Source organism: Anser cygnoides, chromosome 6, assembly GCF_040182565.1.
Source record: "Anser cygnoides isolate HZ-2024a breed goose chromosome 6, Taihu_goose_T2T_genome, whole genome shotgun sequence".
In the NCBI taxonomy this organism is placed as follows: domain Eukaryota; kingdom Metazoa; phylum Chordata; class Aves; order Anseriformes; family Anatidae; genus Anser; species Anser cygnoides.
The window spans coordinates 25,177,626-25,205,148 of NC_089878.1; the positions used below are offsets into that span (position 1 = coordinate 25,177,626).

Below are 27,523 nucleotides of genomic sequence, written 5' to 3' on the forward strand. Positions count from 1 at the left end.
GCAGCTTTAGTGTTAGGGAACGATGAGTGTGAGAGACCATCTTGTACCTTTCCTTCACCTCTTCCTCCTCCTGCTTCCTCCTACGCTCCTCCTCTTCTTGCCATTGTCTTTCCTCTTCCTCTCTTCTGATCTGTTCTTCCTCCTCTCGCTGCCTTCTCTCCTCCGCTTCCTGCTGCCGCCTGAGTTCCTGCTGCCGCAGGTGCCGGTAGAGGCTGCGAGCCTGGTGGCCACGCCAGTGCTTCTGCAGGACGACTGCAGACGCCTTCAGTCGCAGCAGGCTCTGCTTCCAGAAGTACGCTCGGTAGTTCTTTTGGATTATAACAACACTGGCTAGCACCTTTTGGTACTTCTTCCTAGAAAGAGAACCAGACACTTAATGTAACATGAAGCAACACATGCTTTGCATTTCTTGTGCCCTAGCGTGCTGACCGATCCTATCACATCCACAGAAAAAGGAACCTGGAACAATATTGCTCAGGAATGACAACTTCTCTTCCTCTACTGCTACTACTTATGAACTGTACTCTCCTTGATGTTCTCAGTCCCACGCCTACTGGTTTGTGTCCCTGGGCACCTATTTTTGTGAAGACTTTCTGAGGAACAGATATTTCACAACACAGAAAGAGAATGCCCACTGGCCAAAAGTCTACTCACGCTGCACGTACACACATTCACTGTGCAATTAATACAATCACTCAGTGTGGATTTATGATATAAAAACATATAAAAAGCCTGACTATGAGAACAAAGTCACATTTTGCCTCATCTTTTAAGTAGCCAAAACCAGAAAAACTCCAGAAAAAAATGTGAAAATGAGGCAGAAAGATCTGGTCACATTAATCTGGTATTGTCTAGGGGAAAACACCGTATTGCTGAATTTAACACTGTAACGCGCTCCCATAAAGTACGTACTTAAATTGCACAGCATTTTCCTTAAACAGTAATGATATAAAAATCAACTTGGCAGCACTTTTAAAACAAAACAACAAAAAAAGGTAAGACCCAAAATAAAAGAATCATCACTCAGTATTTTTGTACTCTAGTGAAGTACTAGAAAAGTCACTTCTTGTCTCTGCGTTGCTAAATGCTTTTATCAAGGACCTGAAAAAAAAAAAAGCCACTGGTAGAAGTTTGTACATGATAGCAAAGCAGGCAAATAACAAAAGAGTTACTATTACACAGTAATCTGAATCAATTTGTAAGCTAGATTCAAGCAAACATTAAACAATCCAAAAGAGCCAAATGTAAGGTCTTGTATCAAGGAACCAAAGGCCAAGCACACCTGATGTGAGACTATGTTAGGAAGCAGCAAGTCGAAGAGAGATTTATGGTTCACAGGGATCATCAGCTGAATGCAGACTCCCAACACAATGCTATAGAAAAATGAGACTGGGACTGTCACACTTGCAAGCAGAAATACTGTGTTGAAGGAGACTGTGCTGTACTTTCTTCCTGTGTTCAGTGTTAGCACCTATGTTGGACCCTCCAGTGATTTCTGACAAAGCAGGACTGAAACCAGAAATCCTGGCTTGCTGTAAGTGAGATTTAAGGCACTTGTTCCATTACTTTAGGAAACAGAAGGCTAAGGAATGGCTTAATCCCAGCAAAGTACTCACATGAGAACCATTTTTGGGTGGCGTTTCCATTTATCTGGCAGGGGATGTAACGTGATTTAGTTGACATGAAACTGAAGTCTATTCAGGCTGGAAATAAGCCTCCATTTTTTTAAACAATTGAGGATATTCAGATACCTTAATATCTTGCTGGAAGGAAATGATCATTGGTACTATTTAAATCAAAATTTTCTTTACTCCAAAGCAGAATCTGCAGAGGGAAAATCTATGGGCCTGCGCTACGCAGGAGCTCTGGACAGCAGGCTACAGTAGTCCTGCATGGTCTTAGTAATTCTAGAAAGCATGCTGGAGATAACAGAGTATTCTCACATATCCTTCCCATAGACCTTCTGCAGCCCCCTGAGGGAAAGGCACACCTCAAAATCCCCTTCCTAGCAAACGTACCCTCTTTAGATGGCAACAGGGACCCATGCTGACAGCTTGCCACCTCCCTGCACATCAGATATAACAGCCTAGTCAAGAAAATCAGGAGAGAGATGCTAACAGCAATAGTACACAGAGGTCATACTGTTTTTTTCCATAAGTATTAAGTCAAAGGGAGGAAACAGAGAAAAGAGGAGGAAAGGGAAGAGGTGATAAGAATTGGGAGGTTTTTATAAGAATTGCTCCTTGGCTGCAGTCCCCTCACCCCTGCTCCCTCTGTCCTCCCTGTGCCCTGCACATGGGGTGTGAACAGCTGCACAGGCCCTCCCTGCCAAGGCAGATACAAGTGCATCAAAAAGGGCACACTGACTTCTACAAAATGCATCTGCCAGAAACTCTCTCCAGTGCAACGTGTGCCAAGCCCTGCCCAGCTACAGGCCGGCTCAGCCTGCTTATCTGCCAGGCTGAAGTGCCCCCTCGTTCCTCATGACCACAGCAAAGCTCGCAGACGCCCTTCAGCTGGAGCTGCTGCACGCAAGCCATGAATTTTATTCCCCTTGTTCAGCCCTCCGCTTACTTTCTTGCACTGCCCACAGAAGTTCAATCTCCAGCCCGTGCTGCAGAGCTGGAGGCATCCTGACCATGTATCACAAGGGCAAGCACGGTGGCTACAATGCTGCATTTGGAATTTAGTTAATTATTCTGCTGAGCTGCAGTTAGCAGTTATGCCTCCAAGGGCTAGAGACCACAACAAATATGGAGTCATTTCCTACCGTCTTCTTCCCCCGAGCAATAAGGTCCTGCAGGATCCAGGGGCACAGCCAAATTTATACCAGCTATTCCTCACAGATCCTGCAAGCCTGGGAATGGTTGTGTGTGTTTAGCTGGTGAGGCTGTTACCTGCAGCTCAGAGCTAAAAGAAAAATGAGGTCATTTGAATGGGCTTGTTTCTCTCTTCTTACTTTTTTAGTGACCATTCAGAGATGGCTACGGGGAATGAGAGCAAAGCAAGCCTTACGCCCCTCAGGACTGGTCCTCCAGGTTCACAGAAAAAGTTTACAAAGGGGGAAAAACTAGTAAAATACTTCCTGTGGCATATATACCCTTCTTTGCCAAACACTTGGCATGAGATTTAGCAAATTTAAACACACTTGTCCTTGCAAAACTAAAAGAAATGGTACCAAGCCCAAGGCAGGGAATGCTGGTAACTTTTGACCTGTGTCCAACTCTGCACAGACCATACATCACTGGCCCAGATGAACTCCCTCTTACTGGACCTCCTCCAATACAGGTGCAATGCGACTGGAAATTCTTCACAGGGATGTTTTCCAGTCTCCCTCCCTAGCTCTTTCTTCACTCCCTGCTATCCTCCCCTGCAAAGCCCAGTTGCATCCAGCTGCTTGAGAGGATTTCCACTCGGGCTGCACAAGCACAGCTTGTTCTAGAGAGGAGACGTGGAAGAGCAATGTGTGGGACAAGGAATCCAGATCTGAGCAGGTTGGAGGACCACAAGATCTCTAGCCAAGAGGAGCACTGCTGCACCTCTGCCTCTGTCACAGCCCTGCAGGGCAGCAGCTACCTTCCCAGGAACTCAGCAAAGCAATAATCCAGTTTGCTTGCAGTGATGTTTCCTAGAAAAATCAATTTTTCTGTGCTAATCCCTACCCCTCTCTCCAAATGCTAGACATAAAGTAATATAGAGCAGAGGCCCTGACACAAAGAACTTGCAATCTCATGTACAAACAACAGAGCTAGCTCATTTGTCTTCCTAAGGGGAAATAAATAAATGAGTAGAAGCCCCCGAGACCAAGCATGTGTTTTGCTGATAATCCACATCAGCAAGGCAGGGCACAACCCCTGCATGCATTTCCCAGTGAAAAAAGAAAGGAAAAAAAAAAAAAAAGTGATCTACCTGGTATAACTGGGACTCTAATAAGAGTGCTTGCTGGGAGAGTTGAACTGGCCATGATTTCACCTCCTTGCACCCCTGACTGACAGGTGTCTGGAGCAGAGACCAGCCAGGAAAGAGCATCTTACTGGGATTAAGTGTGCATGCCACAGCCATTAAGGAGTCAGCTGTTGCCCCGACTGGAGGGGCAGAGGAGGGGTGCTTTGTCTGCAGTTGGTTCTCCCAGCCCTCCCCAGTCAGGTGCAAAAGGGAGCGGCGAGACGAGATTACTGGTGCAAAGCTGGCCAAAAACCAATTCTGAAGAGTTAATTAAAAGGAGAGGGAGATCACGAGGCGAGCAGGCAGGGCTAGGAAAGACTTCGAGCAAAGGCAGAGCTGCGAGCGAGGGCAAGCGATTTGCAGGAGCAGAAACAAGAGTTGACAGGCGTAAGGAAAAAGAGGGGACCCAAAGCATAGGTGGGGCCCAGCCACGAGAGCCCTGAAGGCAAGGGAAAGGTGGCATCGGAGCTGAGCAGCAAATGCAGAGGTCCCCAAAGCAGCAGCAGTGGGGAGGGAGGGTGCAAGGCTTCAAGAAGAGCTGGCAAAGGCGCAGGGGTCTCCGCAGAAGCGGTGCGGGCAGGGAGGGCAGCTGAAGGCAGAGAGAAGGGAGCGATGAGAGGGGACTGGAGAGGGGCTCGGGGCGACCCAGGCAGGCAAGCAGAGGGACGGTGGGGCAGCCCCCAGCACTGACCTTGCCATGTAGCCCAAGACGTGGGCCCGGATGACTACAGCAGCTTTCCTCAACTCCTCTTCCCGATCCTTCTCCAGCTTCTGCTCGAGAGCTTCCTTCAGGAAAACCTGACGCCGCGGGGAGGAGTTTCAATAAACACAAAGAGAGGAAAGAAGTCAGTCCCGGGAGAGCCTGGAGGTTGCATCCCCGGCTGCGCTCCTCTCCGGGTGCCCGCAGCCGCTGCTGCACCCCGGCTGCTGCGGGAAAAGTTCAGCGGTGGGAGCCCCGCACCCAGCACCCAGCCCTGGCCCCCGCCTCCCTCCCGCCCTCCCTCCGTGGTCAAGACTTAAAAGAGAGCGAGGGAGGGAGCGGAGGAAGGAGGGAGAGAGGAGGAGGAGAGCCCGTGCCTGCGCCTGGTATTAACTCCTTCCCTGCACGCCCTGGTACCGCCCCACAGCAGGCATGGATACCTGCTTCCCCCGTTAACTTCTTTGCAAAGAAACTCCTCCACATGTCGAGGAAAGGGAGGAACACTGAGCTTTCCAGACTCCAGGGAGCAATCTTAGCAGCAGTCCTAACAGTGTAAGACAGTAGGGAAGCTAAAAGCCCTGCCGAGGGGCAGAGCTGAATGTACCCCGCACCCCCCGGCTCTGGGTGCAAGCTGAAGCCCTCCAGCGACCTCCAAAAAGCCAGTGGAGATTCTCCCTGCTGAAGCAGCTCAGCGCTGCAGCGTGCATTAGAGAGAACCGAGCCCCCACGGGAGAAGTCTCCAAGTATTGGAAGTTGCACTTCAGTGTCCTGTATTTTAATCCTCCAGCATCTTCCACCGCCTGTATTTCAAACCTCTGCTCTGCGCTAAATGCTTGCGTGAGGGATGGCAGTGCTATCTCGGAGACAAAAGGACTGAGATACAAGCAAGATAAGGGCATGTTTACAGGAATTGTGCTGACATATCCGAGCTAATTTAAATCAGCCGGCTCGCATTATGTTAGCACGGAATTCAGCACAAGTTGCTGAAATACATGCTTTGCCTTTTGAGAAGGTCTGCAGCCTGCACGGTGGGTGTGCTGTTAGCAGCGTTAGCCTAGATTAAAGTTGGCTACGGTCTGTCCACACAGGCTGCAGGCACAGCAGCTACTGCCGTGTGCCCGTGCCTGTGTGACCGGCTGCCTGCTGCTGGCTAAGCCACTGCCAAGGCCAGCAGAGGAGCGAGCTCCACCAGAGGAGTGCTGCCCCACTTACCAAAGCACGGTCACAAACACGGGCTGCGAGCTGACACTCGTCAGTCTGTAGGACTGCATTACTGGGTGAAAACTCCTTGTGGATTTATTGGTTCTGCATGGCTATGCTGAGGGGCCAGAGATGTCCAGAGGTTTGAACGTTTACTCCAGTGTTCTGCATAAAGTCTCCCTTTCTCCACTTACCTCCTCTTATATCTCTGAGCACTTTCCTCTCCATCACTGCTTTTGGCCTCATCACCTATTTAGGCTCTTTTTTCCCCCCAACAATGACCACCACGTACTGAAATCTCTCCACGCATTAGCACCCATTGCCACTGACTTCCCTGCACTCCCATTTTTCCTGGAGAGCCATTTTTGTTAAGATGGCCCAAAGAAACGAGCTGTTTTGTAATGACTAAGTAACTGTGGGTAGCCTTAAAAGAAAGTTCATTATCAAGGTACTGCCAACCATGAAGTTGGCATCCTTCCCTGCAAGTTGTACATCCACTCCCTCTGTCAACTCAACAATCTTTTAAAGGCTTCTTTGAGGCAGGGATTGCTTTTTTCATTACATTCCAGAACCAAGCAGCAGTCACCCATTTCAAGAAGGCAGCTAGCAAAACATTGTCTCAGTCCATTATCTTCATCAAATTGCAAAAATACTCAATCTAGCAGTATTTTGCTAGCAAACATAGACTTTATTGTGCCAGTAAGGAGGGGGGGAAAACAACTTTGAAGTATGCAGAGTTCAAGACCTTACCCTAACCATGTAGGGTTTTCTGTATATGTTTATAGATTGAGATGTTAATCTCAAATAGCATACAACTGAAATACAATAGCTGTCTATAAGCTAATGGCATCCTGAAGGTGTTTTTTTAGCCTCCTTGTAGATAGCAAGGAAAAGTGAAATGAATTTGAATCCAGAAATATTTTTATGCTTTGTGGAAATAACTGTGAACGTCGCTATTTCTATGTCACAATTCACAGTTACTTTCTGAAAACATGAGATCACTTTCATCTGAGGAAGGAATGATTAGACAAAACCTACAGGCTATTTCTATGATATCTGCTCATATTATACACTGGCTAAGTTTAACACCACAGTGCAGCCCCAGTGCTCCTCACACAACCTCAATGCCTGCATGCACTGTCAGTGCAACAGCAAACATACGTTGAGGCTGGGTGTAGATCAGCAGGCACAAATGTAGCCATGCGTGCACCCATGTGTACATAAGTGGGATCATATGATTCTTAGGGGAAAACACTGGGAAAGCAGGAAGTGGGTCACTGTGACCTGGGTGCCAATTAGTCTACAAAATCCTCCTCCTTCAAGCAGGCCCTGCAAAACAGCAGGTTGAAATGTGAAAACGAATGCATTCAAACAGCAAGGATTACTGCATCAAACAGCCTTAGGAAATTTGTGTTGAGGGTATAGGCAAATATGGCAGAAGGTCCAAGTGCACAGAGGAAAGGGACACAGAAGCTGCTGACGTGGAAGGAGTTGATGTGCTCCATCCCAGCACATCCCTAGTGAAGATGAGGGCACCTTGGTACAAGCCGTCATCACACTGCCTGTCTGCATGCAAGCCCTCACCTCTGTCATGCCACCGGATAAAACCTGCCTTCTATACATTAATACTTTTCATAAACACTAATTTGACAATTGCCAGCACAGCAGCTGCTCTATTCTTAATGAAAAACACAAAGATCATCCTGCCCTTCCTCCCCCATTTCCTTTCCCAAGCTTCACAATCCCCAGCACTAATTCACAGAGTCTTTTCCTTCCTCCTACAAACAATTGCTAGGGATATAATTATCCTTCCATTCATTTTGCAGGAAGTATTCCCCCTTCTATAAGCCTTGCTCTTCACCCACCCCTTGTACTTCTTCCTAGGTTACATCCCCATTGACCCATCACATCTTTCTGCAGTAGCTATTCCTGACTCTGTACCCCAGGTTGATTCTTACCTGGTGCTGGGAATGGCTACCTGGTACCAGAGCTGCACCTGTAGCAGCAAAAGTGGTAGCAAGGACATTCAAGAACTTCCTCTCCAGGATGATAACCTACACTATGTGCCCCTTAGCTGGTAGCTTCACTTCACCCTTACCTGAAAGCCTCTGGAAAAATCAGGTCTCTTTTCTTCATCAAGTACTTCACAAAGCACATTAAGCAACTCACCTGAAGAATGAAATGGCAGGGCAATGGCAACAGCAGCTTGAGCAGCTGTGGGCTGCCCAGACTGTCAGGATGCTGAGAGGTGGCAGCAAGGGTGGAACAGGCCAGGACAGCCTTGGAGTGATGTATACTTTAGAATAAATAAAACTGCTCCCCTCTATCAGGATACACACCTCTAATCCAAATCATGCCACATATAAAGTAACTTCAACAACCAAATGAGATAGCTCAACTGCTTCCCGACTCCTTTCAGTTTTCCTTCTCAGCCATAAAGAAATAAAGAGATGCAAAGATTGTCATTCTTAATCATTTCTTTCTTCCCGCAGCATTCAGACACAACAGCAACCTGAGCTCTAGCAGAGAGACTGCTGTTCGCTAACATGCCCCCTACAGCCAACTTTTATTTTATAGAACAGAATCATTCAAAAAAGTTACATTACAGTATGGCTGGTGTTTTGGCAAAATACAATCACATTTTGTTTGCCATCATTTACCACCTATACTGCTTTTCCAAAATAATTTATCTGTGCAGGTCAAGGCGTGAGTGGAAAGAGTCAGATGGACTCAGCCGTTCAGGATGCACAATGGGAACTGAGGAGAAAACAGACCCTGTTGCTGCCGGGGGCTCAAAGCAGCCTGGATTTCCTGGTTGTCGCCATCCATGGACTCCAGCTACACTTACAACCTTTTATGCTCTAAACATCGGTCCTCACATGCATTTCGCTGCTGCCCTTGCTGTAGCCCAGCAATATACATTCTATCTCTTGACAAAGAAACTTCCAGTTCCCTGTTTACTAGCTCTAACCACCCCTCTTCTAGAGCTCTGCAACACACACACATGCCACACAGGCCTTAACACTAAAATTCTGGGAGACTGGCAGCCACCCAAGCAATGTGGGTTATCTAGGGACAGGAATGACAGAAATGGTTCCTGGTTTGCAGGGATCAGTGTGGAGAGAACAGATTCCCAGATCAAAGATGGGGGAACACTTGAATCACAGGCTGGAAATACTGCTACTTGATAAAAACTTCTCTCTTGAACATCAGTGCAGTCATACAAAGGAAGGCCTTAGAAACCAGGCCACCACCTGCTTTGGATATGGACTGCATACCCAGTGCTTAGAAATGCTGTCTGCTCTGGACACCATCTATCTTGGCATATTCTTCAAAGAATTTATTGGAGTATGTGTAAAGTTGTGATAGATACAATTCCCCACTCCTAGATTTCTAGAGCAATGTACCTCACAAAGCTCAGACCCCTTTCTTTATGAAGCTGTCTCAAAGCTTGAAAAAAAAACAGACTGAATCAGCTCCCTCCCTATCACGTGAAAGATAATGGTATATTTCCAGCTAGATGTCTGGAGAAAAAAAATAACAACAACTTGCAGGCTGCACCAGAAAAGAGAGAAGCGTTAAGCATTCATGAAAACAGAAGGAAAATCTGAGTTATGCAAGTAGGAAGAAGCATTTGGATACCTTTGCCCAGAAAACGTATGCTAGTATCTGCGCTAACTGCACAACCATCAGCTAAGCTTCCACAGCAGAAAGCTGTCACACATCTGGTGGTCTAGCTACCTCTTCCTAGCTTAGATACAAACCAGGCAGCAGCTCACTGCCTCCTGCAAGAACTTCAGTTAGCCAAGCAGACCGAAATGTCAGGCAAAAGAGGCAAGAGTTAATGGCACACATTGCAGTTGCATACAATGACATCTTGCCTGGGATCCTTAAATTGGATCAGACACAACCAAATCGATCTGGTTGGATCAGTGAGAGAGTTTAGACGAAACCAGAAAGCCTTCTACGTCTCTAGGTACATAACATGGGAAACATTTGAGATGTTACAGGTCACTGGCACAGATCAATGCCTATGGGTCTAACAGGGTCATCACTACTCCGTCCTTCTACTGATCCGAGTCTCACCAGATACAACTGCATCCCCTTGCAGCTGGAACAATGCCATATCCTGGTATTTCTCATACAAAGCCACACTGATGAAGTACCTTGGTTTTACCCAACTGCCATTCTTTCTTGCTGCTGTCATAGATCTGAAGAAAGTCTGCACATACAGCCTTGCTGTTGTCTGAGAAATGTGGTACCTTCACAAGCATCTTGTACCTAAGAACCAAACAGAATCTCATGAGATTATGTGTGACAGTAGCCCGCACACCTCCACCGCATCACACGGTTCCAGTAATCCTTTTCTCATTAGTCCTTCTCCCTCTGGGAGAGAAATCCCAGCTGGGACCTCCCTCCTTCACAATTTGGGAACCTCCATTCCCCAACTTTTATCTGTTATCACATTGGCTATTATTGTTGCGATCCCAGCAATAAAAGATAAACTCAACTTCATTTTTCAATAAAGAACAGCTGTCTTTCTGAAACTTATGCTTTCACTGATCACAAGTTACTTTGTTCAGAATAGGGGTGAAATGTAATGCTCCAAGATACTTTCTTCTAGCCTTAAACTTCAAGAAATCCTTTTGGTGCAGATAATTAACAGAAATAATTACCCTTTCCAATATTAATAATCAATTATATTGCCCATTAACATTTCCTTCAGCCTTTCAGATTAAAGGGCATGATACTGTCCCTTTACATGCTATGACCATCTGGATTTCACAGCATCACACAAGCTAATCTACGGCAAAACTACAAACAATGTGGGCTGTCTGGCTATTTTTCCATTCTTACTTTTACCCTAAAGGCAAGCAGTCTCCAAAAGAACGTCCAAGTCAGTCTGTGATACAGTCAATAAGGACACGGTTAGAAAAACATCACACAAATGATCCATATCAGTAACGGCAGTTATAGAGGGAACAAACATATAAAATCGTATACCTTGGCACCGTTACAGCTTTTGGCACAATACTAGCAATTACCTGCTGAGGAAGTCCTGGAAAAGGCGCCGTATAGGGAAACCTGCTCTCCGGACCTTGACTGTCTCCAGCATCCCTGAGTACCGCAGCTGGTTCAGAACCACATCTGGATTGAAGAGGTTTGGTGCCTGCATTATGATCCAGATTCAAAAACACATCAGAAGAGAGCCAAAGTGTTCATCTTGGTATTACTTCTTTGCTGACTTGAATGGTTTCTCTGAGCACAGACACCCACAGGTTGTACGTCCATTTCTCTGTAGGAAGCCAACCCTTGGGCGTGCCATGTGAAGAGGGAAAAGTTTGGCTTAAGGGGAAAGCAACCTCATGACACTGCATGGTACAGCAAAAGGGATGACAAAATGGAGTTGGGCAGATCCCAGAAAAAAGAAGTCTGCAGAGTGCTGTCATTGTCAGATCATGGCAGTAGAGCAATGATATTAACACATACAAAATGCAGAACCATGACTCAGTTATCTTTGCAGTCGTGTAGCCTGCAAGACCCTATCAGCCTTCTACTGCCAAAAATGAAGACAAACTGCAGATTTTTTTTTCTGACACAAAGCCCCAGCAGGCTTTTCTCTGCCACAGCATACAGTTTCAAAACACACAAAGAAAATGATCAGCTTAGGGCTCTCCACCCAGTCTAGTCAGCAGCATATCCTCCTGCCACGGTTCACAGCACAAGCGGGAGCCAGCCTGTCTCTACGCACTGTGACTTGCTCATGAAGCATCCATCTCCTCTGCCTCAGAGCCAGGGAGCTGCAGGAGACACTTTCTACTGCACAAACCCTGCATTCCAGAACAAATCGTGTGCAGGCAACACAAGCAGGAGTGATTGCTTCTTCTACCACAGCTTTGGGCTCTACACAAGCCTGGTTCATCTTCCAGGTTTTGTAAGCACAGAAGGAGGTGGGAAAGGCTATATCATATTCAGCTTTTTTTTTTTTTTAATCTGGTTACTAACAGAAGAGCATATTTTTCCTAAACAATAAAACAACTAGAAGGAAAAACAGATGAGAAGGGCGAACTGCTTTTATCCCCAGTTTCGGATCTGCACAGAGGCACCTGTCAGGCAGGCATTTGTGCAAGCACTCATGGGCACCTGTATTGCATGTATACATTTTGCTGGGAGAAAGGCTTGCCTTTTCTGTATTTGGTTTGATGCAGCGGATGAAGAATGGGTTGGAAGTGCTCAGCGTTGCCATCAGTGAATGAAGAGAATCCTAAAAAGCAGTAAGACAAAACCCAAGGGCTGAGTCACTACAGGAGAGAAAAGTGCTACTCTTAATGCAACACAGTTTTCATGCAGCCCTCCCACTCCTGATGTGTTCCATTGACTCTGCCTACCAAAACCTGTTTTTTCTTACATCGTTTTCATCAAGTAAAAAAGTAAAGCTGTTCTAAGTTAAAAGTAATAAAACGATAAATCGTATCTCTGTCTGAAAAATGTTTTTCAGAGCTGGAACAAGGAATATCTGATCATGATTCTTTCCAACTATTTAACTTGTTTTAAAAATGCAGATAGATTCATTCATAAGATTTTTTTTTTCTTATGGGTTTTATAACTCACATATTGCATTATAACCTATTATTATACTATAGGTCTTAATGCTGCAACACAGTGAGCCTGCTCTCAGTAACCCAGGAGATTTCTTCCTGTCCAAAACATACCCAGAGTTTGTTTACTGCAACACTGTGTACATAGCCATCCCTACTTTCTAAGCTTTATAGCCAATTTGAATTATTTTTACATGTCTTTCAAGCTTTTTTATATAGGAATCTAAAATTGTGACATTAACATAAGTTTGCAGACAATCTTAATGGAGAAAATTCATACGTGCAGGTATGAACCTGGGGCTATGAAACCCCCCAACAAGGTTTTACTGTAATTGCCACTATGCTTGTAAAAGACGTGGCCTGAATTGAACACATACAACTAACTGAAACACCAGACCAACATAAATGATCAAAGAACATAAAAAGCTTCAGATATTTAACAAAATATTATTGATATTCTTTTCCTCTGCCACTATGCCCAGTCTTAACATCTCACATCTTACACCATACAGAGAAATCCTTCAGGCAGTGGCACTGTCTTTTTTTAGCTGTACCACATTCCTGCACATTTACAGTGCTGGACACAAAATGAGGATGAATGACTCCTCTTGGCCGCAGGCTTTGCTTTACCCATCTGCTCTTCCCCAGCAGCCTGCTGCTCTCTTGGAAAACATCCTACCCTGAACTGGGAACTGACAGTCGGTCTGCGCCTCTGGGTGCCCATCTTCAGTGTCTCTTCACTGCTACGGCTGCAGACTCTTTCAAAAAGGTCATAGATGAAGTCCAGCCTAAGGGTAAATAAAAGAATTAAAGAAGATGCAAGACACCAACCACCCGTGAGAAGATGGCTCTTATTCTTAGGTATTACCCCCGTCCCAGTAAGAAACACCTCATTTTTATTCCTGCCACCACAGAGTGTCTGCAGGAAGCAGTTCAGCTGGGTGATTCAGTGAGGAAATTAATACTTTCCATCTGTCTGCTCAGACCACATGGGCTGCCTTGTGTGCCACACTTGGCTGCAAAGCCAGAGACCCATCTCAGGCTGTAGAATAGGATATTAAACAAAGGAAGGTCTCCACTCTGCACTGGCCAGCACGCCTCCCTCTAGCTATATGCCCCCAAGCAAAACTGCCTTGAAGGCATTCCAGCTAAACTGTGTGCTATAACCCCCGTCCAGAGCTAGCTCTTGTACCTTATCAGCCATGGTGCCCAAGCCATGCCCCTGCACCTGCAAGCACAGCCCTTCCGTGGCCAGAGGACTTCTGGAGCTACCCACTGTGTAGGTCATCTCTGTGGGATCTTCTACGCCATTTTGCCTCTCCTTAGACAGTGGTGCTGGTTCGTACAAAATCTACACAACGATTTATTGTTATGACTGTTTGTAGCAGAATTTCCTTTTCTGGCTTGTTGAAATAGCCTGAGCCCTTCTGGTAATGCTGGACAATGACAACCACAATTCTGGCTTCAAGCCCTGTGTAAAATATTACGCAGATGCCACTGTCTGAGTAAGGCAGCTAAGAGCAGCTCGTCCTCTCAGCTCTCTCAGGTTGTGTCAAGTGCAAACTCTGCAGCTGTCTTCTGGGCAAATGCAATTCTGTAACAGCCCCATCAGGCTGGAGCCCAAAGGCAGTAAATATATGAACTGTGGTATAAAGCATGTGGTGGAGCTGCAACACAAAAAATTCTGGGGCCCACCATGTCATTTAACACCTCTCTCTTTCTAATACGTGCCATCTCTGCCTTGTAGACCTTGATCAAGGTGAAAGTCAGCTCATTTCTCTAGGTCACATTGCAGGGTCACTGGGGTATAAAACTGGGACCGCAGCTGGCCCCACAGTGATGGCTCAGTTTGGATCAGGATAAGGATGAAGCACACCATGGAAGCTCTCCACTAACAAGCAGGATGGAAACCAAACAGTCTCTGTGCAAAGGCAAGCATTTCACAATGTGACAAAGAGCCTTGACTTGTTCAGGTGCAAATTTGCCATTGCTGGGACAGGGAGGCAGAAAGAAAAATAGGAAAGAGGGAAGAAAAGAGGGAGACAACCAGAATTGCCTGTGGGAATTTCTGTCTTACTTTCATTGCTCTTTTCAAAACTGGGACAAGAGTACTGATAAATCATTCATCTGTGCCTCATCTGTCTTCTCCAGCTCTCTTTTCTTTTGTCAGGGCACTTAAGCACAAGGCGAAGAATAGTGAAGAACGACGCCTGATGTTCAGACAAAACAACTGTTTTCCTTGGCCTGGTTATTACATGAATGTGGCTTAGTCCAGCCCGGCAGTCGTGGCCTCTTCACAAGCATAAGGGAGACATACATACCTGCTGTCTTTCAGCATGTTTAAAATGTCGTCTCGAAAGGTGTCTCTGTTTTTCTCCAGAAACCCTCTCACATCATAGAGCACCTGCAACACAGACAGAGCCGCTGGAACAGAGCAGTACAAATCATTAAGCACTTCTACATTAACATGCCAATATACAAAGCCTCCAGCAGTGCTTCACAGTAACACCGTGGGCATGTGCCAGGATCCTAATTTTGGGGGTCAAAGAGTTCCAGCGCTCAGCAGTTACTAACAAGAAAGTGGCTTTTAGCCATCAATTAAAAAAAAATAATACTCAAAGCCAGGAGCTAAGCGAAAGAGCTGCAGAAATATGCCTGCAGTCACAGTGTGGGGAAATCCTCTGTGAGGTGTGAGCAGGAAATACTAACTGTGCCATGTAGTGCCCTGAGTTCCCAACCACCGCTGCCCAGCAGATGAGTCTAGGAGAAGATTAGTCCTTCTTTAGTGTGCAGGTGACTTCCCTTGACACGCCTCCATCTGTTCCATCCCCTCCATAACAAAGAGCAGCGTTTAACCTTGGAGGCCTTTTCCTTTCTGCAGTAGGCATGTAACCTTTTCTCCTCTTCCCCAACAATGAAAGTGTCCTTGTTATTTTTACTTTGGGTTTTGTTTGTTTGTGAATGTCCAAGAAAAGAAAACATGAATATCAGAAGTAAGGAGGAGTTTATTATCTCCCAAGACAAAAGTTACCTGAGAAAAACAAATGTCCAAGTTGGAGAATATACTGCTGGAGAATGATATGCTACTTTGAGCCCATTGCACCTCCTGTGCTCAGCTATGGGGGCACTAAGATCAGAGCATACACACAGCTCAGAAAGATTCTTGACTTTGGGAATCTAAACGCTCCATAACCTCAAGCCCAAGTGCAAGCATCTCACAGATACACCATGAGCTACACGAACACCTACCTCTCCCGCATAATGCCTTATGCCAAACTGATGGTCTGTCACCCGAGGCTTCACATAGTAATGGTTGCTCTGAAATCAAAGGGAAAAAAAGGCTTCTTATAATGGCACCGTAAGAATACATAGCTTCAGTCAGAAACTCGGCCATGACTATGGCAATGCTGGGATGGCAAGGACCTTAGTTGTTGCAGAGCCTGACCACATGTGCAGCAGTTATCTGCAGCTATATTACAAATATGTTATTCCAATAAGATGGAAAAACCCAGTCCTTCAAGGCATTCCTCATGTGAGCAAGGGTTTGCAGAATCAAGGTTGGGCAGGCATGCCATGGATGAAATGTTAATTCTTGCATGTCTGACACCCATGAAGACTGGGCTCCACACAAACCACGTGGGGCGGTACACGGGATCAGGATGCAGGGAAGATGGCAGCTTTGCAGAACACCTACACGCTTTTTCTTTGTCAAAGGAGGTACCATACCAATCTCCTGTTTTCCATCTTTCTTTGCACCTCTCTTTCTCTTTTTCCATATTAATTTTTACTTTCCCTTACTAGCTGTTCTAGTCTCTCCCTTTATTTTTCCTTCTTTTTTTAAAATAAGAATCCTTAAATATGCAAGAACAGCCATGCTACTTGAGATCAATGAACGATCCAGCTGAGCGTCCTGCCTCCAGCAGTGACTATATAAGGTAGAGTAAGAAAAAGGCAAGTGAATGATAAGTTTATTCTCTTGCTATCTACAACTCTGATTATTTTCATAAGGTCTATCTAATTAGTAACCCAAAGTTGACTTCACTTCCAAATACTTGCCCAGTTCCCACCTACCAAGCCCATATGTTTTACCCATGCCTACAACACTCCTAGTTCCTTCTCCTGGATCCCCTGTTGCTGTTCATTAATATGACCCAGAGGTCATATTCTCTTAAATCCCAGCTCTCATGGTTTTCTTTCTTAAGCCTTTTGTGATCCACAAAAAAAACACAGAGAAAACAGCTTGTTTTCCTTTAAGGTTCATCAGGCTTTCCAGCAACAGTGAAGTGGATGCCTTCCAGTGCTCCTCCAGCCTGCACTAGAGACTTTAGTGGTATAAAGAACACTTTGCCTTCAAAAACCGCAAGCACTGGACTGCTGTCTACTTCACCTTTCCTCCCTGCACTCCAACTCCTCAGCATCTTCTATCTCTCCTATGCTCCCCGGGGTTCCACGTTAACTGCTATCTCCTCAAAGCAGACAGAAGTGACGCTATGAACAACTTAATGAGAAGGCTAGTCAATGAACAAAAATCACCAAAAATAGCAATCGAAATGTTGTGGGGCATAAAGGAATGCAAAATAATACTGACAGTCTCATGCTGCTGTACAATAAACCACAGGTACCTTCTTGCCAAGGGAACTGCTTTCTGGTTTGAATATTTATCTCAGAAAAGAATAGAGAAAACACCTAGAGGAGTTCAGAGACAAACAGCAGAAAGAAAGAGGAGCTTTGAAATTTCTCCATCTGGAGACAAACTGAAGAGGCTGGGACATTTCACAAAGAAAACAGAAAATAAGGGATGTATTAAAAATATTAATGTGACATTAAAATATATAAAACACCAACGACAATAAAAAAGGTAAATCAGGCATTCTTATATACCTTGACCTTTAATACAAGGGAAAACCATAATGGACTAAATTGAAGGCATCCACTTAAGCCTAAAGAAAGGAAATATTTCCGCAAAACTTGGAATAAATAGAAGTTGTTATTATATTCAATTTGCAGCCATGAGTATTACTAGCAGAGTTAGATGTACATTTGAAAAATGAGAGTATCTGCATCTATTCCAATTTTTAAAAAAATGTCTAATAAAGGCTACGAATTTGTATGTTTTCAGGCTTCGATGAAGCCTTAATTGGCAGACTAGGTAATGTATTAGCTGACTCTGTTCTTGCTAAAGTAGTAACTTATTCCTTAAGTGCCTGCTACGGGGTTTAACTTGCTTTGTTTTCAGTCTATTTACTGTGAGGATCAGAATGCTGCCTGTACTGGAGACAGGGTAAGGGACTGCTATAGTGATCTCACTGTGTTTTTTGTGTCCCCAGGGTAACTTTCAGACCTGTATGAAAAAGCCCTTCTACTCCCATGCCCAGAATACAAGAAAGAGGAGGAAAGAATATAATTAATTAGGAACAATAAGAGAGTTCCCATTAAAAAACATGAAGCCAAATCTGTCCCCAGCCCCAGGAGACAGATTTGAAGTGCTCTGGAGCTGGCTCCTGTGAGTCAGCTGGCAGAAGAAACCCAACCACACTGTGCAGCCACGTCCTGTGCCTGGGGTGCTGCCTCATGTCCCATCACAGACCAGCAGAACCTGACCTTCAACCCAAGCCACAAATTCAAATCTCCTCTACCTGCAGCCTGCAGTATGCACGCTCCCTCTCTCTCTGTGCAAGAGACCATCTGCAAGTTTCTTCACATACTACTTTTGTTCAATGTAGCCTTATTAAATACTTGCAGACTCGAGCCTAGGGCATTTCAAATTTCCTGCACAAAGAACATATTTTACATCAACAAAAACTTCACTTTCAGCTTTGAAATGCTGATGGGGCTAACATACTGATCATTTGCCTGCCGGGTTATTTTCTTACTTACCATATGCTGGCTGTGAAGTTTTTCCAGAAGGGTGTTGTCTGTGCCTTTGGGGAATCGACTCTCTTCATTCACCAAAGCCAATAGACCCAGTTTCTACAGCCAAACAAGAGACAAGCTTTTACAGACAGCAAAAGCTCTAACTACGCATCACCAAGCCAAAAACTGGAGATTTGGACAGCACATTGAGCAATAACCCGTGGTTATAAACCAGCAAAGCTTGAGTTGAAAGCAGAACTCTGGCTAGTCAACACATTCAGCAAGCAGAACAGAAGTGAAGAATTTATTAGAAAATCACATTAAGGTTTTACTTAAACCATGCTACCTGTCTTAAATTATGACACCCTCCCTAAGCTTGCTTTCACTCGCAAGCACAGATATGCTTTCTTGAGCTGAGACTACAGGTAGAACAGCTCATACTTTTGCCAGGTCATGAGGGAAAGAGGATCTAAGCAACCGCCTGTTTTTAAAACCAGGAGACCCCAGGGAAGGCCCCAAGACAATCAGCAGTCACCACTGTGGTCCCTGGAAACTGTCCCAGATAATTGCTCACCTTCTCAATAAGGTCCAGGCACTCTGCATTATCCATCCAGTCAATGGCTTCCCAGTTTATCCCTTCCCTGAAAGTCAGGAACAAACAGATCAAACATGAAAAGCAAGATCCAATGCCCCCATGAGCACTGAGAACAGAATAGGCTGAGAATGGCTTTCCCAGGACTGAAGAGGGTTTGCAGGAATTGGGCTCTGCCATGCCTGAGGAAATAAAATAGGATATTCAAGGCGCTGCTAACACAAGGAGATGTAAGTAGGAGACAGCCTTTCTTATCCATCCAGGTGATTTAGACTGATGCTTATCTTACAGTCATTGAGCAAATTCCGCACCAAGCACTGACGAATTGTAGTTGCTCTCAGTTTCTGGTGCTTCCATTTTTCCAGGTGATGGAAAGCATTTCCTGCTAGTTCAGGAGAGATGAACATCAGCCCAAGTGGTGGTGATGTTGGACAGTTTGCTACACAGCTTCAAGAGTCAACTGATGACCCACAAATCCAGAAAGCCTGTGAGTAACTCGTGCTCAGGAAACCAAGGAAAACTACAGCTAGGTGTGAAGCTGCTTACTGACACTGATACAGACTCCTTTCAGGTAAAGGCTAATGTTCTGAAGACAGTGAAGCTGTTCCCTACAAACCCTTTAGCCTAGACGTTGTATGTTCAGGTTCAAAGCATTCGGAAACCTGTGGCCAACAGCTGGGAGCAGCAAACTAGAATCATTTCTAAAGAATGGAAAGAAGTTCCCTCCAAAGGGAACAGAATATCTTACCCCCTTAATGACAAAAAATACCAGTTCACAGTGTTTTAAATCTTTGCAACAATGGGTGTCAGAGAGGTGTGGTGGTTTTACCGTGCTAGGCAGCTGAACACCACAACTACTCTCTCACTCCCCCTTCTTAGATGAGGAGGGGAAGAAGTAAAGGAAAGAACAACTCATGGGTTGAGATAAGGATGATTTAATTAAAGGACAAAAGAAATAATTATTAAGGAAATATTATTATTAATTAAGCACTTTAGCTAAACAATTTAACTAAACAATTAACAATTTAACTAAAGGGGAAAAAAAAAGGAAAGGGGAAAAGGGAGGAGGAAAGGGAAAACTAAACAAAACAAGTACAGGCTATGTGGAAGTGCAGAGGAAAGAAATTACTCTCTACTTCCCACAAATGAGCGATGCTTGACCACGTCCTTGAAGCAGGGCCTCAGCGCACGCAGCCGGTGTTCGGAAGGAGGACAGACGTTTTCACAACGAGAGCCCACCCCTCCCCTCTTCTTCCTTTTTCCACCTTTTATTGCTGAGTGTGACATCATATGGTATGGAATATCCCTTTGGTTGGTTTAGGTCAGCTGCCCTGGTGATGTTTCTTTTCTCACATTTTTTATTGCCCACCCCCTAGGAGGGTTAGAGAGCGTCCTGATGCTGTGCCAGCACTGCTCAGCAGCAGACACAACACTGGTGTGATACCACTGCTGTTTTAGCTACAAGTGCAGAGCATAGCACTGTATGGGCTGATGCAGGGAAAGTTAACATCCCAGCCAGACCCAGTACAAGAGGCCGTATATTTTTACAAAAAGGCCTCTCGGATCACTTCTGAGGGCAAGAAGTCCTTCCAGAACTGAAGGAAGCAGAGTTATCTAAAACAAATGAAATCACACAAGTCGTCTCTAGTGCCACAGACCCCTTATCTAATTGAGTGACAAAATACATGGAGCTATTTATTAAACCTGAGGACATGAAGCTACTACTGTGAAATGTGAGCTTTAATCACATTACCCTACAATAATTGAAAAGTAGTTAATAATAAAATTCTCTCATCCTTTCCAAAGTTCAGACACAGAATTTAAACTCCTATGTAATCATCAGGAAAAAATCTTTTGTTGCAATGATACCATTCTTAACACAAGCTTCCTGCAATGGTGGAATTGGCCTGAGAAGTGAGTACATAAATAGTCTTGCAGTTTTGTAATCTTTAGAATTTCATGAATTGCCTATTCAGTTTCTCCCTTTACAAAGCTGCTCTCATTTGCCCTCACTGACCTGACTCAATTGCTTCATTCACAAACATAAAGGCTTCTGTTTCAGAACAAGAACTGAAGTACTTCTCTAGCAGGCTTCTCTAGAAGCTGAGATAATCTAGAGCATCCCAGGTACTTTAAAAAATACAATCTAATACAAAGTCCACAATGAGAATCAGCTGTGCAGAAAGCCCCATGCTCTTTAAGCTCAGGAAACAGTGATTTAAATCTCCTTGCTGAGTAAAAGAGCCATTTTCATAGCATAGGACTCTCTAGAACAGAAAGAGCTGCCAGATACCTATCTACTATTAGGGACTTTATTTTCTGCACACCAAGAATGCATCTGCATAACAATACCTTCACCTTAGGTAAATCATCAAAAGTTAGTAATCAGGCAAGTGACCATGTGTTCTAATGTGTTAGAGCCCAAGATCTTCCTGTTCAGCTTAGAAAAAGAAGAAAATCTAGACTAAGATTTTTGAAATTTCAAAATTGTGAAGGTCTGTTTTGTTGTTATTTTGCAAAACTACACATTGTGGGGGCATGGCATAATAGAGTTTGATAACATAAGTTGTGATACAAACAGAATGGATAGAGGCTAATGGTTTGCTCTCTTTTAACTCAAGAACTAGGAGTCATTACATGAAGCTAACAGCCATGATCAAAACAAACAAACAAAAGAAGAGTTGCTCCTCATGCAATAGGTAGATGAGTTTAGGAGGCCCCCTCACCTGTTGTACTCTAGCTGCTCCAAGGAGAAGATGTGCTTGTTGAAATATTCCTGCAGCTTCTCGTTTGCATAGTTAATGTTAAACTGCTCAAAACGATTCACCTGTGAGAAGAAACAAAGATATAAAACTTAACATTCTTTTCCCTGGGCTATAAATGATCTCCTGCCACAGCTACAGGGAAGGTGCCAGGCCTGGAATAAAGCCACAGAGCACAGAGGCAAGGGTTGTTAGCTGGACATGAGGAGGACAGTATGGGGAGGCCCATCAGGAGAACAGCTTTTGTAGCTCATGCTAGCCTAATGCAGGAGGTCTATATGGTAGTAAATGATGATAAGAAAAATCACATTTCTCTTCTTCTTAGGAAGAAAAAACATAGTTCCATAAATATCAATATTACCTACCACACCACATCTGCTTCAGGTCTGTGTCACAAATCAGACCTTGAACATCACTCTACACAATTAAAGCTACCAGAAATGGGCAGCTAAGTAGATTTTGCCACTCTCAGGGGTAGGGAGCAGTGGAGAAGTCCCAGAATGCCCTATGCTATCCTACACAAGATACAAACCTAAAAACTTCCTCCCTACATCCACTGACCTCTCCAAACCCAACACGCCCTGCAAAAGATAAAATTCTGACCTGAAAGTTCTCGAAGCCAAAGATATCCAGGATGCCCACAGACTTAAAGTTTTCCTTGCCTTTGATCTTCGTATTAATCTTGCTAATGAGCCATGAGAAACACTGAGAATACAGTGCCATAGAGAGGGAGTCCCTGGAGTCTGCTGCCTGTAAATGCAGAGAGGAAAAAATGAGTCACGGGGAGAACAGAAAGCATAAGGTGCACCAGGAATCTCTATGGGACTTCAGGTCCCTCCACTCCCTTTAGATGCCTCAGCATCTCTTATTCATTGTGCACAGTGCAATATTTATATGTACAGTCAACATTCAAATTTGCAAATAGCCCAGCCATGCACAGATATACCATTGTCGCTGACCTTTAGGTAACTGAACTTGAGAGGCTGAAGGAAGAGCTGGCCCTACATCTCATGCAGTGATCATTACCAAGAGTCATACACTGAAAAAAAGGCTCAAATTGTGAACACTAACTGGCAGCAGATAATTATTCCTATGTAAGTGTTGCAGTGAATGTCCAGAATTGAACTTTTGAACTTTCAAGCAGAAGTAACTGGAATGGGCTGGTTGTACATTTTGATAACACTTGGACTAAACAAAAGTGTCATGCCCCAAATCCTCCAATTAACAGAGAGACATGAGACAGAACCGCAAATTAAGAGGCTGATCATATGCTCCGCTTCTGCCCACAGACTACTGAGGCTGGGAAACTGGGGTTTATGGTTCTGGAAAGAAGAGGAGGCCAAAAATAAGTGTTACTAAAAAGAAGGAGGGGACCAGGAAAGACAAAGACAAAGATCTTGACTAGAAGAAAGATTCTGGATGGGGTGAAAGATCCTGGAGATCGGAGATGCCTGGAGACAAAAGCCAGAGTATGCCCAGGGACCTGGACTTGTAGTTTCTGAGACAGGTAACATGAGGAGCTGCACATGGACCAGCACAGCTGCCTGCCTGACCCTCCTGGACAAGCAGTGATCTCCCTACTGGGAAAAGACATTTGATGAACATAATGCTGGGGGTGGTGGTAAGTGAAATAACCAAGTAACCAAGTAGGGTAAAAGCTCTAATCTCATAATGTCTTAAATAAATGCTGGTATCTAGATCAGTTATTGCCTGTTTACTCTCAGCCATGACACCAAGGTAATTCCTTCAGTAGCCCTGGGCAGCAATGTTAGAGGTCTTCTAAACATACCCTTGTCTCTCCAGCTTTGCAAGCCTGAATAACGCCACCTCTCCTGTTCTGCTTCACTAAAGGCACAGGCCAGCCACCTCCAAATCCTCCCAGCCCTGCTCAGCTTGCCCCTGAGGCTCAGCCAGCAAGATCCTCCTTTTTACCCAGTCTCACCGGTACTTTCCTCCAGCAACCCTAGGCCTAGCAACCTCCCTTCTCCACGGCACATTTCAAAGCACAGTCATGCATGCCTTTTCTGGGTATTTCTTCTCTCCATCAGTTGGTCTGCCTTACTAGTCAGGAGGGAGAAAGCCCTCAGGGCCATGCCTCTGGCTGCACAGTAAGTTGGGCTCATGTCCCAGGAATGGGACCTCCCCATCCAGCGGTAAGCAAAGCCTCTTCCCCCACAGCATGGCTCAGATGAGATTTTCAAAGGCTCCTTTCATCCTCCCAGCCCTGCCCGCCCTCAGGCCAGTTCATCCATTCAACCCACTGAAATGTCAAAGCTCGGATGGGCAACCAGCCCGTTACAGAAGGAGAAATCCCTGGCAGTTCTATCGCCGCGTTCCAGCAACAGCAAGTGGGAAGAGGTGGGCACAGTACTTGAGGGCTACAGGCCTGTACAACCCTACACAGCTGCTGTTTGGTGCAACAGGAAATGACACCTAGAGATGACACCTAGGCAGTAGCATCCACTTGCTGTAATAGCTTTCTTCCAGTCTTAGTACAGGGCTTCACTGGGCTGCAGGGGTCCAACATGCAAGAATGTCGGGAATGGCCCTGCTTTCAGGGAAAGCTCTGCTCAGGGAGACTCCAGTAAAACCTACAACTGCATGCTCTTGCTCTGGACTGCATGGAACATCTCTGGCATTATTTGTTATCCACCCCTGCATGCTGCTACGGAAAGGTGTGGTTTATCTAGGACAGGCAGCGGAGAAGAGGAACCATGGTACTAGATACTGAGGGTATCTACCCCAGACTCAAGGCAAAAACATAATTGTCACACAACAGCATTGCATGGACTATGACAAAAAGATAGCATTTCTTAAAGACAAAGCTCAGCTTGTGATATATTAGCAGTTGTGTCCAAAACAAGAAAAGAAGTGACTGCTCTGCTGAAATGGGCACTACTGAGACTTCAGCTTGAATATGATGTCCAAGAAGTGCATGCCACTTCTTGAAAGATGTGTGGAAACAGGGACAGTGGAAAAAAAGGTTTAGAAAATTACTTATGAGGAAGTGGAGGGAATTGGATTGTTTAGCTTAGAAAAGAGAATACCAAGTGAAAAACTTTACATAAACTGAAGCTTGTAAAGTGGATAGCTGGGATGCCAAAGGTAATCTAAATCCGAGAATAATTTTTCAGCTACAGTCTCCACTGTAGCTTGAGCAAGCATACTTAAAGAGGCCATGAAACTCCTTCAGTGGGAGACCGTAAGAATGGTTAGACTGATGTCTGTCAGAGGGATCCTGGAAACACTGGTTCCTCTGTTAGTGTAAGGGTTGGCATGATAACTCTCTGCTGTCCATGCCACCCCAAGCTTTCCATTAGAGTTGCTTATTTTCCTATAACATGATGTTTATTCCATCCTAGCTATATTATCCCTTGCTTCCCAGTGTCTTGCATCTTATTAATGACATAGGATGATTTTCCACAGTTATCTATGCATGGACCTAAAACACCAAGAGTGCCCTCAAGTGATCAGCATCACCACAAGTTACAGTTAGTAGGGACAACAGTGTAATGAACCACAGAGAAATGCAACAGATGAGTAGGACTGGCCCCTGCAGGCTGTACAGGTTCGGAGATGAGCATACATACAAGCCTGTTTAGTCCTCTTCTGCTCCTGTGGATACACAAACAAGCTGCTCTGGGGTAACAACCTAACATCTGCCAGATGTTTTGTGGTAACTGTGTTAAAGCTTTTTACAGTAAGTGCAGCATAACCTGGGAGTTCTGCAAGGTAAAAGCATGCGCACATGCAATTACCACAAAGCACCTGATGCATCCTCTACACAATATGAGCATGGCCAATTCCTGGTGACTGAAGGTGACCTAAAACCAATATTGTGCATTGCCTTTTACAAATGAACTCCTCCTGCCCTGTGAGGCCTAAAAACCAGAAGAGGCAATGCTGGGACCTGAACTACTGTTAAGGGCAAAAGACTGGAGGACACAGCTGAGCACTTAGCAGGAACGTAACAGGGATCCTTAAACTTGAGTGGATGGTAAAGGCCTGGAAATGTAGAAGTGACAGAAGCATATAGTAGGACACTCACCTGTTCCACAGTTAGAGGGGAGCTGATCTCTTCCCCACGCAGAATCATGGACCTCTGAGTCAGTACTTCGGAAAGCTGGAAGGCATCTAAGCCCAGGAGGTCACTGGCAATGTTCAGCACTAGTAAGAAAAATGGACATTCTCCTGTATGGGTCCCCACCACTTGTGAGGGATGCATGTTCTGCAGCTCATTGTGGAAACCCCAGGGACTCCTCTAAGTCAAGCAACTAAATTCCAGCAGGAAGATCCTGTTTACTTAATTCCCCTTGGCATACCTGATGCTGTAAGCCTACATACCCAGTCTAAGGTAGGATCAGCATCCACTAGGGGCCACAGACAGACTCTTGTATAGGTCAGCCTTTATGCTGACAACAGGAAGAACAAAACACTGTGTAAAGCTCAGCACCAGCAAAGCATTTATTGAATAGGAAGGTATGTTTCCCTAAAGGCACAATAGTGCCGCCTGAGCTTGGGATTGCTAAACTTGGATGTCCAGAAGAGAGGAAATTAACTTGCGACTTAAACCATTTGTGATATATAGTTATTACTTCTGTTACTTCTGTCTGTCTAGACAGACTTTACCAGACCAGCTCAGATTGGTCCTCTGTAACAGAGTGCACACTAGCGATGCTTCAGAGGAGGGTTTTTAACAGCCTTATCTAAAACTCCTCCCTGTTCCTTTCTCTTCCTGCTCTTTCAATGCAAAAGAGAAACCGTGAGACTGTGGACTCAGCCTGAGTACCCAGGAGAAAAAATGGATCATAGCCCAGCTAAAACATTCCGGTGCTCTAGAGCCATGCCTGCTGTGGCAATATTTTTGTGGGGTTAAACTACAGGGAATCTGCTAGCAAAGGCACTGCTGACCAGGATAGGGGGAGAGGACTGTGGAGTGAACTTTGCTGTAGGCCTTACAGGGCTTTGTGGGGTTGACCAAGTTGCGAGGGTCTCATTTACCTGCTTTTGTTGTAATCTGGGCCCCGCCAGCTGTCATGAACTCAACGTTTCCCAGATGAAGTGTGCCAGAAAGAAGTTTGAAGATGTCTCGGATCTCTTCTGTGCTGAAGTCCACCACCTTCATGGCAGTCTATGCAAAACCATACACCCAGTGTTGGCTGTAGGTACAGCCACAGTACAATGCAACAACCACATCCATGCCCCGAGCCCTCTCCTCATCTGAAGTATAAATGCCATGTTAAAATTGAAACAGCTGCTGAATAGGAGATATTCCTTTCCTTTAAATCACATCTAAGCAGGAGCTATTGAAATCTTAAGCTGCCTCTTCTCAACCTTGTGTATCTTGTTTCACCTACATTATTAGAACCCTCAGGCTGATAACACACCACTTATCAAACAAAACACGAATTGCATATTCATCCTGCTAAACACATAACCTCTCATAAAATTACGGATGTGTTTTGAAATCTGTGTGAAATGGCAGAATATGCCATTTATACCGCTGATATAACCAGAACATTTCTGGAGAACACTACCTTTAGGGCAAAGTGTTCCCCTTCTAATGGTCATTGTGAGGTTTCCTGGTTCAGGCCACCTAGAGGGCTCTCAAGAACCATTATGGGGTGGGGGTGAGGTTCATGCTCCCCAAAGGCTCTGTCATTCTAAAATATTATTCAACCTTGACTGTTTCCCAAACTCTCCCATTTCTGTACACTAGAAACATTTGTCTAGTCTTGTTTTTACCATAAACGGGTACAGCTGAGTTTCAAACTTGTTGAACACCAAATTTTGGCTTAGGGCAAATAAATTCTGCCTGTGAAATCTAGACCCTGCAGCACACTTAGTCCATGAGATTGTGTCTAAGGAGCTC

At 44.9% G+C, this 27,523-nt stretch overlaps 1 protein-coding gene across 1 annotated transcript in view; it reads right to left on the reverse strand.

Annotated features, from left to right (window-relative positions):
- LOC106029820 (unconventional myosin-X-like) overlaps positions 1-27,523 on the reverse strand; it is an 85,730-nt gene that overhangs the window by 30,491 nt on the left and 27,716 nt on the right. Inside the window, 14 exon segments of the mRNA XM_048072282.2 lie at positions 48-353; positions 4,637-4,743; positions 10,012-10,126; positions 10,891-11,015; positions 12,030-12,110; positions 13,124-13,232; positions 14,766-14,848; positions 15,694-15,762; positions 18,322-18,414; positions 18,872-18,938; positions 21,616-21,716; positions 22,255-22,401; positions 25,700-25,818; positions 26,653-26,782. Of these exon segments, the coding sequence (XP_047928239.2) occupies positions 48-353; positions 4,637-4,743; positions 10,012-10,126; positions 10,891-11,015; positions 12,030-12,110; positions 13,124-13,232; positions 14,766-14,848; positions 15,694-15,762; positions 18,322-18,414; positions 18,872-18,938; positions 21,616-21,716; positions 22,255-22,401; positions 25,700-25,818; positions 26,653-26,782 (1,652 nt within the window).